General features: G+C 38.6%; 1 protein-coding gene across 1 annotated transcript in view; it reads right to left on the bottom strand.

The window, feature by feature from the left end:
* Positions 1–14,522, bottom strand: part of LOC124154158 (lysocardiolipin acyltransferase 1-like) — a 44,760-nt gene continuing 30,238 nt past the window's right edge. The window contains exons 5-7 of the mRNA XM_046527698.1: positions 5,817–5,934; positions 4,950–5,117; positions 1–730 (exon numbers count right to left, since the gene is read on the bottom strand). Of these exons, the coding sequence (XP_046383654.1) occupies positions 463–730; positions 4,950–5,117; positions 5,817–5,934 (554 nt within the window). The 3' untranslated portion in view covers positions 1–462. The remainder of the gene's footprint in view (positions 731–4,949; positions 5,118–5,816; positions 5,935–14,522) is intronic.

Here is a 14,522-nt window from a genome sequence, read left to right as displayed (position 1 = left end):
TACAAGGTATTTTTACAACCTCCTGGAAGTAGTATGTTTATTTGGCACTGGAATTCACAAACCCAAGAGTAAGAACTCTGGGTGTATAATACTAGAACTAATTCAAAACTACTACACATCTTCATGCAATTTTTTGTTTACATATAAAGCTCGAACAAACATTGTACATATGCTCTTTCTTTCATGCAAGATTTGCATCCATTCTCATGCATTTACTCTCCATAAAAAAATAATTTAATACAGAGTTCTCTAAAAACCACTTAACACCTTGAGGAAAAATTTTCAACAGACAATATATAAGTATATTGAATATTTTTGATGAAAAAATAGATGTCAACAACCATTATTCGTGAAATAAACATTCCTATGGACATTGGATCAATATTTTACCTATGAAATCATGAATTTTTGCTAGCTCCTGCCTCTAGATTGTGGTGTCAACCCAGGGCGGGACTGTTGCTGTCATTTTCGTCTCAGCCAAAAATTACGGAAGAAGGCTCGACGAGCACGAAAGAGAGTCACTTCAAAGTTTTGCAGCCCATCAGTAAAAATTGATAAGCTGACGAAGAAAATGGTGTTGGCAGCAACCCAAAGCCTTGCAGCTGATGAGTAAATGAGTGCAAGGGTTGTCAATATGGTCAGTGCTGTCCACGCAAAGAGAGCCATGTAGAGGGCATTGGATGGGGGAGCTGCACAGGTGCATCCTGCCCGCGCCAAGCAACAAGACTTACTGTAAGAAAATACATAAGATATTTAAAAAATATTATTACTAATGTCAATACTAATTTTCACGCATCAGTTACATATAATTATAATGTAATTTCATAAAGTATTATCTAATATTCATCAATTGGAGTTCCATCGGTGTACCCAGAATCAAAACTAGGGGGGGGGGGGGGGGCAAAACTAGCTGTGGTCGTCACCGGGGTTTTATCACCATACGTTGGCCACTGTGAGCACCACATCAAAAACTCGACTGAGTTTGTGAAAATACTCGCTGGCATCCGTCTTAAAGAGACGGATTTGCTGGTGAGCCTAGACGTGGTGTCTCTTTTCACACGCGTACCTCTAGACGATACCCTGCGACTTCTAGCTGAGAAGTTTGATGGAGATACGGTGCAGCTGTTCCGCCATGTGCTCACTTCCACTTACTTCCAATACCATGGAGAGTTCTACGAGCAGTCTGATGGGGTGGCCATGGGCTCCCCCCTCTCCCCTACCATTGCTAACTTTTTTATGGAGGACTTTGAGGAAAAGGCCCTCAGTTCGGCTCCTTTGAAACCTTTGCTCTTTCTTCGATACGTGGACGATACTTTTGTGGTATGGCCCCACGGGAGACGCAGCCTGGATGAATTCTTCGATCTCATGAACTGTCAACACAGCAGCATCAAGTTCACCATGGAAATAGAATAAAATAATAGACTTCCGTTTCTTGACGTTTTGGTTTCCAGAAGAACGGACGGAACTCTCGGTCACAGCGTTTACCGAAAACCCACCCACACGGACCTTTACTTACATGGACGTAGTCACCACCATCCTTCGCAGAGAATGGCAGTAATGAAAAGCCTGATTCATCGAGCCGTATCTATCTCGGACAAAGATAGCCTGGCACCTGAACTAAAGCGCCTTCGGAAAACCTTCCAGCAGAATGGATATGATGAGAGACAAATTTCCAAGGCCCTAAAAAGGTCCATATCCAAGACCAACTCAAGGAGAGAAGATGGAGAAAGAGACGATCGAACTGCGATGGCGTGTTTACCATACATCTCTTCAGTGTCGGGGAAAGTAGCGAGAATTCTGAAGAGATTCAACATCCAGGCCATCCACAAACCACCAAAAAAGATCCGGGACATGCTCGTCCAAGCGAAAGATCCGGTAGGATTGAAGACACCTGGCATTTACCAAGTGCCATGTGGGTGCGGGAAAATATACATCGGTGAGACGGGCCGCACTATAGACACGCGGCTCAAAGAACATAAGCGCCACCTCCGACTAGGACAGCCCGAAAAGTCAGCCATCGCAGAGCATTGGATGGAATGCAAAAATACTGTTAAGTTTGACGACACCAAGATGCTCTGCCGATCCAATGGCTTTTGGGATCGACCCATTAAAGAGTCTATTGAAATTAGACTGTCTAAGAATACCATCAATAGAGACTCCGGATATGCTTTGAGCAGCACCTGGAAACCTGTGCTCAAGACTATACAAAAGGCTAGGCAAAACTACCAATCAGAGCATGCTGCTGACGACAGCCAATCAGCAGTCACCTGACCACCAGAGTGACTGTATATAAGCAAGTCAAATTCTCACTCGACATTCACAGCCCTGAGGACGATGACCGAGTCGGACATCGAAACGTTGGCAGATATGGAGTTCCTGACCCGGTGGCGATCCCGAGAACTCTTTACCAAATGTAATTATTTGCTTGAAAAAATAATGATTTTTATTTTAGTTCCATGTCTTACACTAATATCATTTTTCTTCAAAAGGAAAATTTGTTCATAACTTTTGTTTTGAACTAAATTTATTTTTGCTTCTAGGAGGGGGCAGTTGCTCTGCCCTTGGCAGTTGCAGTTGCTGGGTATGCCCATGTGCAGTCCAGTCTCATGAGTAATTCCGCATGTATGCAACTCTGACATGGCCAGGTTATGAAAAACACCGCATTACTAGAAAAGCAGGGGAAACAAATATGAGCTGTTAAAATACCCATATGATTATATTTCAGGAATTATATTTTAACTATGCAGTAGCCCATTAATATAAAATTATGTACATTGTGCCCCCCTAACCTTATTCCCTTATGTAACTTTTTTTCCCAATATGATGAGTCACTACACCAATTCTTTATATGTAACATATTATGTGAGAATAACAGAGCACAGCTGCATATCATGTAAAAAATATTTCATAAATGAAAGAATTTATTTTTGCTAATGGGAAGTCCTCAGCTTAGGACCCATGAATTACTGGACATGTCAGATTACCACTGTAAACCTGGTTGTATAGATTATATTTTGTGAAAATATAACAATTTTTAATCTTAGCGATAAACTCAATCAGCATGTAAAACTGGTTAATGGAACCTGCTTTTATCAAATGAATTGAGGTAGATGCACTCTCATCATGGATACGGCATTCCTAACATAAATGATGCCTAATTATCGTTTCTATGAGACAATGAGATTTTTAAAGTTTGATGGCTTTCAAAGCGATTGCAGTGTATGAAAGTAGAAAGTTAGATATCAGAAGCCAGAAATATTGCAACCTGTGGTCCAAGCATGCTGACTGCTGGTCGATATAGGTATCTTAAATGAACAAATTTTTTCTTAAAGTTTAGTGATAATCTCTTCCTTGACTAAAAAGCATGAAAGTGCTTCCAAAGGAAGTGAAAAATAACTGCTTGGTTGAACTTGAATTTGATCAGGATGAATGGGTAATATCAGTGGTGTAACTAGAAATATGCTGGGGGGATGGTGGGGTCTGAAGGCGACCCAACCCTCCTCCATGCAACGGGAAAATTTTTGAAAACTGAGATGCCTGGAAATACATTTCACACCATTTTGGTACTTAAAATTTGGGTTTCACTCGTAATTCCGTGGGATATCATCACAGCAGGGAAGACATTAGTATACTGTAAAATTCTCCGAGGATTTGGGGGGATTTACCCACTTATCCCCCCACAGTTACGCCACTGGGTAATATGATCAATCCCATCCTTCTTGCATTAAGATTTCCTAAGTCACTGGGTGGTAGTATAATGAAATATATGTGCATGCCTAACAAGTAAATCACCTTTCGTTAATACAGTAGATTCCGTTTAATGGGTCCACCAGTTACTTGGGGCAGCCGCTTAATTGGGGCAGATCTTGAAGAACAGAACCCAATAGAGGAATATCCCAGAGTATTCTCCGCTTAATTGGGACAGCATGCCGCTTTATTGGGCCATGAGTCGGCAACATAGACTCCATACTCGCGACGAAATTAGAATTTTTTGTTTTCAGAATACTATTTTTTTTCCTTTTTTGATTTACTCTTATTTTTCACAAATGTTCCTATTTTTGCCCTATTTTGAAAGCTCTTGTTTTTATACTATCCGCAAGAGGATAGGACTTTTCTTTAATATGACTAAGTAAAAGACATTCATTCAGTCTCGCCCGAGGCTGTGAAATATGTTGTTAACAAAAGTGTTACAATTCTTAAAAATGATAATAAATTGACTAAACCCGCTGATTTATTAATCAAATCAATAGTTTAATGAACTTATGTTGCATTATTAGCATTCTTTAGTCTTCTTTCTATCATTTTAACGTTTGTTTACGCCCATATACAGGATAGTTCGCCTAATTGGGGCAGCCGCTTGATTGGGGCAAAGTGCACAAGTCCCGATATGTCCCAATTAACCGGAATCTACTGTAGCTACTCTTGAAAATAGGACTTTAAAGCTATTACCCCCATTAACACATTCAATGCAGGCCTGATTTTCATGGAAGTCGTCAGAATCGGCCGATAAAATAAGAAAGGAAAATAGAGAGAGGTTTTCGCGCCATAACTTTCGTTCAAATACTGCTATTTACAAGGCGTTCACGGGTCGAAAGAGGGAAGCTTGCCAAAGGCCATGCACATGATCGGAAGACTCGGAAGTGTATATTAGTCACATACAGAGGGGGAGAAAGGCCCCCGTCCGACTGGCAGAGCACGCCAATTGACGTGCTCCGTATTTTGGCTTGGACAGTACCACGTCAATTGACATGCTCCACGTTGAATGGGTTAAATTAATATTTTGATTTAAAAAGTTAATTTAGAGATCTATAATGAAATAATATGCATTAATAATGGGTCATGATATGCTACATAACTATGTGTTGATTCCATGGTTGCTGAAACCAGTTTAGTTAATCATATACATCATAGGTACCTAATAGTTTGAGTCACTAATGATGTGAAATTACCTGTGTGCACCAAAGTGCCGGAATTCATGAAGTAGTGTTTTTGTTGAAGAAGACTCAGAGTTGTACTCTGCATAAAACTGGCGAAGTGCTTCTTCTTTGTCCCTCCATAACTCAGTCAGCCAATGACGAAGTTCTATGTCACTATCAGGAAGAGATGAGACAGGATGCCTAGGCACAGGTAATAAAGAAAATATATATCATCATTGGGAAGCAATGGAAAAGGAGAAATGGTCAGTAAAGCTATGGAGTAGGTTAGGTCTTATGGGTTTTCTTACGTTGACATCACGTGCTCACATCATCACTAATCACCACTACCAATGCATGAAGTATCTGAACAATTTGAATGGATGCATGAATTGTAGTTCCTGTTATTTAGAGTCAACTTTTGTTGGTGCAAAGAAAGCACCCATAATAAGAGTTTTTCTTAATATCTACAATTCCTATAGTTAGTAACTCTGAATCTCAAATGTACAGTCAACTATGGAGTTTAGTTATAGGTTAAGGTTTGTAGATATATGTGGTTGTTATTTTAGGGGGAGGGATTCTTTGGAGTAGCCCAATGACTTGCTCATTGAACATGTTTTGTGGCTTCTGGTATTGTGAAAACAGTTTGTTCATTCTAAATATTGTTGGAATTACCTTTAATTAGTGATAACTTGAATGGCGTAAATGGCAACATACCCAATTAGAAATGTAGCAATCAAGGATCAAATCCTGTTCAAATCAAATGATTATTTTGCAAGAAATTTTCTCCTTTGATGTTCACAAGAAAAAATGTCTCAATTTTTAAATCAATGATACTGATGCATAGAGACAAAAGACATTATTACTTCCAATGATATTGTTGTTTATATTATTGGGCCTTACCTTTTCACTCGGAAGTACACTTCTTCAGGGAAAATTCCTCTGGCCATATCTGCTTCAGACTGGGGCAGGGAGCGTGGGTAAGCTACTGTGATATCGTACACAGCATCTAGTTGTCCATCTGTGTAGGGAAGACCAGAGACACTGGATTTTAATGCGAGGATGAAGAAGGAATGATGATAGTATGTACAGTATCAATATGCTACAGAAAAGTATATTTAGAGGCTCATTTTCAGATAGCAGATAGTATTTAGATGATGCTTATTATATGTTACGATTTATATCTCAAAATTCAATTGTTATCTGTTCAGTACTTAGAGATTACACTAAGAGTGGGGGAAGGGTGGACAGAACCAGTCGCTCTTGACACACTCTTTGTTTCAGGACGTAAAGTATACAAGGAATGTACGATTTAATGTCCTGCCTGATGCATGGACAGCTGTTCGATTCATCAGTCATCGGAACTCCATTATTGACTCAAAAATATTATAATGGGATAACATTTGTTTGCATATTATGCATTGAAAAGAGAAGCTTCAACACCATAAAAATGGAATTAATGCTTTCAAATGGCAGAGAATATTAAAAACCTACTACCTGACAGCATCAAAAGAATTTATTTGCTAAGATAGGCTACAACATTCCACAAGTGCAATCGCCAAAAATTTAATTAAGCACTCTACAGGTCATTGCTTCCGAAGTTGAATTATGGTCAAAATATGCGTTAAAATATGGTTAACATAATTTAAAAAGTTTTTTCACAGTAGTTTTTTATTTTTTACTGTGAAGAATGGAAATCGCGAATTAGTGTCACTACCTTGCTTTTAATAATTTTTTTGCGAGCCACGGTTTACCCCCGGAGTAGCGGCAATACACCGATCAAGAAAGCAGTAGGTGTTGCGTCAAAATAGCCACTACGTATTTTGTATCGTCGATTTGTACTTTTTAATTTAACTACCGTCAATACGTGCGTTTTCTTCCCGAAACAAAGCTATGTAAGTTATTTTTACTAGATGGAATGGAAGATCCTTAGAAAATTACATGTAATTTATCTTTGTCCGTCGATTTTAAATTAATATCGTTCCATCATTCCTTTATCTTTAAAGACCTAACCTCAGTAAAGCATCGATTTATTTGCAATTGTTTTACTGCTCTATATAGACTAAGATACGTTCAGTCAAATAGGGTAGTTAATAATATATAGGAGTCTTTATAGCAAATTGAAGGTTATTTCGAAAAGACTTTACTTGGCAATAACTTAGATATGAAAATAATGTACAATATGCATGGTATTCTGTGATTGAACATTGTGAACTTTTTTCGCTGGGAAAAGGCTATAGTCGCAGTATAAAATGAAGATTCAAATTAGAAGGGCTAAATTCTCTAATCCAGCGCTGGAAGTGCTTCTGCGCGGTAAAGTACTCTGAGAGGTGTTTTATGCTTCCGTAGGGGACATGTACTCTCACAGATTAACAAATACGCTATAAATGAAAAATAAAATTAACCTTTTCTGCAGTGAATTTATATATTATGGATCAATGCTGCAGCCGTTAGAAATATAGAGCTAAGGAGATTTTTTTGCCCTTAATTTACTGCATTCTCGCAAGCCTTCCTCCAAATGCCTATTTTCCAATTTAACTACGAAATACCTTTCATACGCCTTAAAGGGTATGACTGCACGGGCCATCTCGGCTTAACAAAGGATTCAGTGGGCATTCCCATTTGGACTTCAGACGCTGTGCTAATGAGTGATCTGGCACTTCACGTCACTTGTAAATTATCTTGGAGCGCTTAACTAACCGCTAAACACTACTCCTGACTCAGTCTGCGTTAACTGCCGTGAAATCTTAATTATTCAACCGCAGCATCTGGGTTAACGCAGGACCATTAAACGTGTCCATGGGAAACGAGTGCGGCTAAACCTAAAACAAGTTCGGGCAGTGGTTTTCACACTCGAGGCGCAAGCAGATGGAATTAATTACGCTCCATCTTTCAATTTTAACCCAAACTTTCATCAAGATAGCCCCTACAAATTCAAAAGGGAAGCTCTTAACCCTTTATAACCCAATTTGGCTTTTAAGCAACATCAAAAATGTATACATTTTCAGCTCTACTCTGGATAGATTTAAACTACATGTTCTTTTGTGCCGTAATTTTAATGGCGAAATGTGTAGCAGCCGCAATAATTATGATTGAGTAGAAAATTTTTACTTTAAAAAAATGAGAAGTCTTCAAAATTAATTTCTACTAGAAGTAACTCTGGGTTAGAAAGTGTTAACAGTTCTTAGAGCTGTTGCTAGAAAGCAAATAGCTCTAGTTTTTTTTCGGCTTTGATGCTGCGTTCTAGAGAAGCAAGTACAGGGAGGAAAATAAGGAGATTTCGAGAAAAAATCTAATTATGTAAATTAAAACAATAACGTAAAAATTCCATGAAGAAAAACATTTACCCTGATTTGAAATCGACCCAATCAATATCTCCTGCACTGCCGCAGTAGTCATCATCGTCACGACCCAAATTTGACTGGGTTATATACCCGTTGGTGGTCCACCTGCCGGTGAGTATATATACCACCTCTTCATCGGCGGTGAACGTACGTAAAATGCGTACGAGGGAAAATTTTGACGATGCAAGTGTAAAGGGACCACTTTAACATTTCCAGTGTTATTGGCAGTATTCAAGACATCAGCAGACTATCAGCAGTCAAGCGCTGTAATATACTAGGAGAATACAATGAAATCTATCTTCGACCGCCACGTGGAAATGCAAACAAATATCACCATCGACCCTGTTACGCACATAAGTTTTTCACTGTCTCTTTTATTGAGGTTTTAGTCGCTTTAACCACCGCGTATATTGTTTTGGATGCTTTTCGACTTCTCGTAGTAGTATAAGCGGTTCCTGACCATCTATACGCGGAATCAGAAACCACGTTTACTTCAATCTAATAATAAGAGACGACTCATTTATTACCCTCTTTTGTCATCCGAATTTAATTGATATGTGATTAATTCTCTACGTTCCGATTGATTTCAAACAACTGAAAGCACTTGACAGAAAAATAAAAACCACCATTGACAGTTGGGGTTACTTATGGGCATAACAAAATTTACTCAACATCACTTAGATAGAACTTGCGTAATCTATAAAACTTTTGTTTACTTTCGATCAGCGAATAATTGTTTCCATCAACGACTGTTCTTGTAGATGTCACGGCAAAAGGTCGATACATTTCATCGGCTATGCTTGCAAATGAAAGTTAATGGTCGTATTTATATGAAATGTGCCCCATTTCATTCAATGCGTAAACCGTAAAAAGGTTTTAAACGAAGTGGAGGAAATCAATCAGAGCCGAATTCATCGAAAGATATCGGTGGATAGAACAGAAAGACGAGTTAATTGATAGGTGATTAATTATCGAAGTTTTGATTGATTCTAAACAACTGAAGCACTTTGACTGTTGGAGAAATCTCTAGCTATAAAATGTGCCATTTCCTCTCTTTTCCCCAGTTCTCTCCCACTTTTCATGAGTTGGTGACGTTATTAGTGTTCTGGTTAATTTACTTGTTAAGGAAGGAATTGCTCACTAGAATATATACGATAATGAATTATGTGAGGCCCATGAAAAGGCCGAGTAGTAGTTGAGAGGTATGAGCTCGTGAGGTCATGAAATTATTTGCGAAAGAGTTATGGCCGCCGACTTTTCATTGCACGAAAAGCTCGAGGATCAAAACACGAAAAAATACGGGTTTAATTATTTTTCAAACTCTATCCAAATTTAAGACACGGTCTCAGGCGTTACTTTGTGGAATTGCTTCATGTTAAATGAAATAAAATAACTATGTTTTATTCCACACTTTATTTTAAGTGTTGAAACCGGTCGTACGATTTAAAATAAAGTGTGGAATAAAACATAGTTATTTTATTTCATTTAACATTCTATCCAAATTGACAATTAAAAAGTTAATGAAGGAGCCCATGAAGACTGAAATATGGCATACGCTCCTAAGAAGTCCCCCGACCCAAATATCTGGATGTGCGACTGTAAATTCGTATTATAGCACATTTGTTGGCACACATTTGTCGAATAGATCTCGCATTCTGCCATTCATCCTCTCCGAGTGCGATCAGGCGCGTGAAGTGGACAAGATTCGCGTGTCATAAATTATCGAATTTATTTAGAGTACTCTGTTAACTGCTCTCAATTTCTGCCATCCACTCACAAGCAGAGTTTGGTGAAAGTATCTGAGTTACCATAGGGCATTCCGACAGCTAATATGCTCTGGACAAATTCCCTCATTCAAGAGTTTCAACCCGGAAATTGGATGCGACTTTAAATTACGTATAAGATGTTTTTACTTTTAACCACTTAATTCAACAGAATATAACAATTGCTAGTAATCTTATTTTTGTTTTCCAAAAATGAGGAATCCTCGCCTCACAGCAATCACCTCGCATGATGTATTCACATTCAATGACCGATACGTTTCTGCTTTTCAAAATCATAGGTACTCTCAACAGCAATGTGGTATTTACTACAGCTTGAATTGGGCATTATCGGTGAAAAGATATCATTTTTAAACACAAAAGAGATAAACGATTTAAGTTTTTCCTGGTGAATACTTCTGACAAATATTTCTCGGGTTTGCATCCAGGTTAAAGCTTTTATGTAAGCCGACGTTTCGGAAGACGACTTGTCTTCCATCCTCAAGGCTGTGTTACTTGAATGAAGTTCAATTTCACACTGAACAGGATCGACCGTTTACGGAGACAACAATACGGCTCAGGTGTCGTCCGATTGGCTGCAGGTCTTTTGAAATTCTTCACGTTTAACCCTTATGTTTTTCATACAGCTGATTACAGGTCTCCATGTAGTGCTTAGATGAAAGCCGGTGTCCCGATTGAAATTTTTGGGATTGAGGCGGATCTCTATTGCTTCCTTAACTACGCGGTCCCAGTAACGTTGAGCATGGCAAAGGATTTTGGTGTCGTCCCATTTAATAGCATGGTCTTCATCAATGCTGTGTTCCGCCACGGCCGACTTTTCTGGTTGCGCTAATCTGAAAAATCTCCGGTGTTCTTTCAGCCTCGTCTCAATCGTTCGGCCTGTCTCCCCCACATACATTTTACCACATTCACAAGGTATTCCATAAACCCCTGGTGTCTTCAACCCAATCGGATCTTTCACCCTCACCAAGCGGTGCCTTAATTTAGGTGGTGGCAGATGGACAGTTTTGATATTATACCGTCGTAGAATGCGGTGGATCTTACCAGATATGGTTGACACATATGGGATTAAGGCTGTTGATAGCGGTTTTTCAGGCGGCTCATCCGGGCAACTCTTTTGTTTTATGTTGAATCTGCTTAGGGCCTTAAAAATATCTTGTTTTCCATAGCCATTCCGTAAAAATGTTGTCTTAAGGTGGTCTAACTCGGCTGAGATGCTTGTATTATCTGATATTAACTTGGCTCTATGGACCAAGGTAGATAATACAGCGGCCTTCTGCGATGGATGGTGGTGGCTCTGTCCGTTGAGATACAGGTCAGTATGCGTTGGCTTCCTATAAACGGAATGACCTAGGCTCCCATCTTCTTTCCTATGCATTAGGATGTCCAGGAAAGGAAGTCGTCCATTCTCTTCTACCTCCATGGTAAATGTGATGCTCGGGTGTTGGTTGTTCATATGTGTCAAAAATTCCTGCAATGCAGCTGTGCCATGTGGCCAAACTAAAAAGGAATCGTCCACATATCTGAAAAAAACATTTTGGACGGCAGGGAGCGGTATCGAGGGCTTTTTTCTCAAAATCTTCCATGAAAAAATTAGCGATAGCCGGTGATATTGGTGAACCCATTGCGACACCATCCATTTGCTCATAAAAAATATCCTCAAAAGAAAAATAGGTGGAAGTGAGCACACGATGAAAAAGTTTGACCGTCTTCGTATCGAATTTACTCTCTAGCAGACTCAAGGTGTCAACAAGAGGGACCCGCGTGAAGAGAGACACCACATCCAAACTAACCATCAAATCGGTAGGATCCAAACGAATATCCTTAAGTGTGTTCACAAATTCTAGTGAGTTTTTCACATGGTGTTCACTGAGACCCAAGAATGGTGTTAGGATACCCGTAAGATATTTGGCAACGTAATATGTGGGAGAGTTAATTGCGCTGACAATCGGCCTCAACTTTCAAGCTCAAGCTTCAAGTTTCAATTTAAATAGATAATAATTTACGCTATATATAAAAAGAACCAAAAGAAGTAACAACCGTCACTCTTGTCTTTTATAAAATATAAATCATCGCTTATAACTAATTATAAATATATTATAGCTATACAAAAACTTAAACCACTTTATATTTTTACGCTACTAGCCCATCTCTGCTGATGTTTATGTGAAGGTTTCTCACACTCGTTTTCCCCGTTCCTCGCCTTTAATAGCCCTACCCTCTTAGCCTTTATCTGACGCTATCTTTCAACTTGCTCCCCACTCTGTTCCAGGAAACCGCGGACGCCTCCGTCGAATTAGCGGGTCGGAAGGGGAGGATAAGAAGTTTATCCCTTAATGACCCTTGCCTGTACTTACACCGCCTGAGCATATCTGGCTTGGTTGGAGGGTCGGGGTCACACGGCGGCGCCAGGGGAATATCTCAATTCCCTTATTTTCACTCTCCTCTTCTGGAATAACGTTTTCCGGGCTCAGATTCGAGCGTCGTTGAAGTTGAGGCACCCGTAGAAAATTTTTTCCTGCGACATCTTTCCTTCGATTACAACCCAGTAAAACTAAATTGGTGCACATGTTACCTCGTAGTATAATACCTCGTAGGTATTTACAGTCTTTCCTTGGGGCGTATTGAAAAACCAGGGAAAAGTCGTGAATCCTAATGCTACTTTTACGTCGTAGGTATTTACAATCTTTTCTTGGAGCACATTGAAAAACTACGGAAAAGTCGTAAATACTACTGCTACTACACATACGTTGTTTTTTATAAATCAATAAGTATCGCTCGAGGGATTTCGATAAAAACCAATTTTATTTGCTGAAACGAAACAATTTCAAACGCAAATTCGAATACAAACAGTTTCATGCGCTTGTCACATATTTGTTTTTACATAATTTCAACAAAATTTTTTCGAATTCATCTTTGCCAATTTTATTGGTTCTATAACAATTTTATTAAGTTTGGGGAAAATGTTCACAAACGATGTCAACCAATTTCGAGAATAACAATACCTGATGGATGGATTAGCCTCTTTTATAGAACATAATACGTTTCGCATCGAGGCAAAAGAAGTCAGCCTGATGAATTTTCGTACATCCCTTCGGATTGCAGAACTGATATTATATTTTTTGGCGTATTCGTAGAATTCCTCATGGCATTCAATTTTTTATTATCATTTATTGATAATTCTATTTCAAAAATTTTGTACAAGAAATAAGAGTAACACGTGACCAATCTGATCCCATTGATGATAGAATGTTGTTCTCAAATAGTGTTCTTGGAGCTTCATGAAGTTAAACTATTAATAAAAAACTTTTCGCATCTCTTTCAGGAAATCGATAAGCCTAACATTAAATTATGGCGCGTTCAATTCGAGTATTTATTCTCAAGAAAATTTGAACGTAAATACCAGATCTGCCAATTAATTTTATTAATTGGGTTTCTCATAAATTCCCGCCGTAGAATTTCACGCTGCAATGGGCTCGTTTAGCAATATCATTTTGTTTTTAATTGTGATTGAGAATGATAAATAAATATACCCATATTTTTTCGTTGACCAATCCGTCGCCTATTTTTTGAGCTTCACACGACGAATAATCGATCGCCATGACCGTTGCGCAGATGAGTTAATGACGTCACGAAATCGTGCCGCGCGAGTCGCCGCTTTTCCTCGGCCTTATGAATAGTACTCGTGTGATTTGTTGTTGTACATAATTATGTCAGTGATTCATTCCCTCAATGAAAGATTTAATGAACGAGTAGATGAACCAATGCTCTAATGACGTGATTAACTCATGAAAGTGGGCGACAAATTTCGTGTATTCTTATTTTAAACTCACGAGAGAATTTTTGAATGGGCAATATTTTATTTTCATCGTAACTTATCTTTCTCTTCCATCTATCATTATGATTATTGTTTACACAAATTATTTCCATGAATGGCTATTTTGGTTCTTAGAGAACGATCTCATTGAGCCATTGAGCATGTGACTTTTGCTAACTAGGTTAAGTACATCTGTTTTACTGTGGGATAGAACGTCAAAATTACTTTTTTGCAAAATTTTGAGAACCATTGACTTACAAAAGTTCCCTCAATGCCTATGCTTTCCCTTCTCGTCTACAGTGGTATCTAAGAGCAGCGTTGATTAAAAAGCCATTAATGAAATTCACGGTTGAATTGCTTTCTGCCAGAATTTCCTCATTGACAAAATTAAGGGAATTTCCATTCCTGATTGAATTATCACAAAAAAGTTACCATTAGTCTCCAAAAGGATGTTTTGTGCTTCTTCTAAGTTTTCCGAGCGAACTCAAAAGAAATGATAAGCCAAAAATTTGCACATCCAAGAATATACCGCAACATGTATGAGTTATTTGCATCCAAATTACCAGGCTTCCTATAAGAACAATCGAAAATTTGAAATTACAGAATATGAATAAAAATATTTCAATCAATACAAATTTCAATCAGAGGAATGGAATGTATCACACAG

This window comes from Ischnura elegans, chromosome 2 (genome assembly GCF_921293095.1).
Source record: "Ischnura elegans chromosome 2, ioIscEleg1.1, whole genome shotgun sequence".
Lineage (NCBI taxonomy): Eukaryota > Metazoa > Arthropoda > Insecta > Odonata > Coenagrionidae > Ischnura > Ischnura elegans.
Note: the sequence above shows the minus strand (reverse complement) of the source record. Positions and strands in the feature narration are given on the sequence as shown.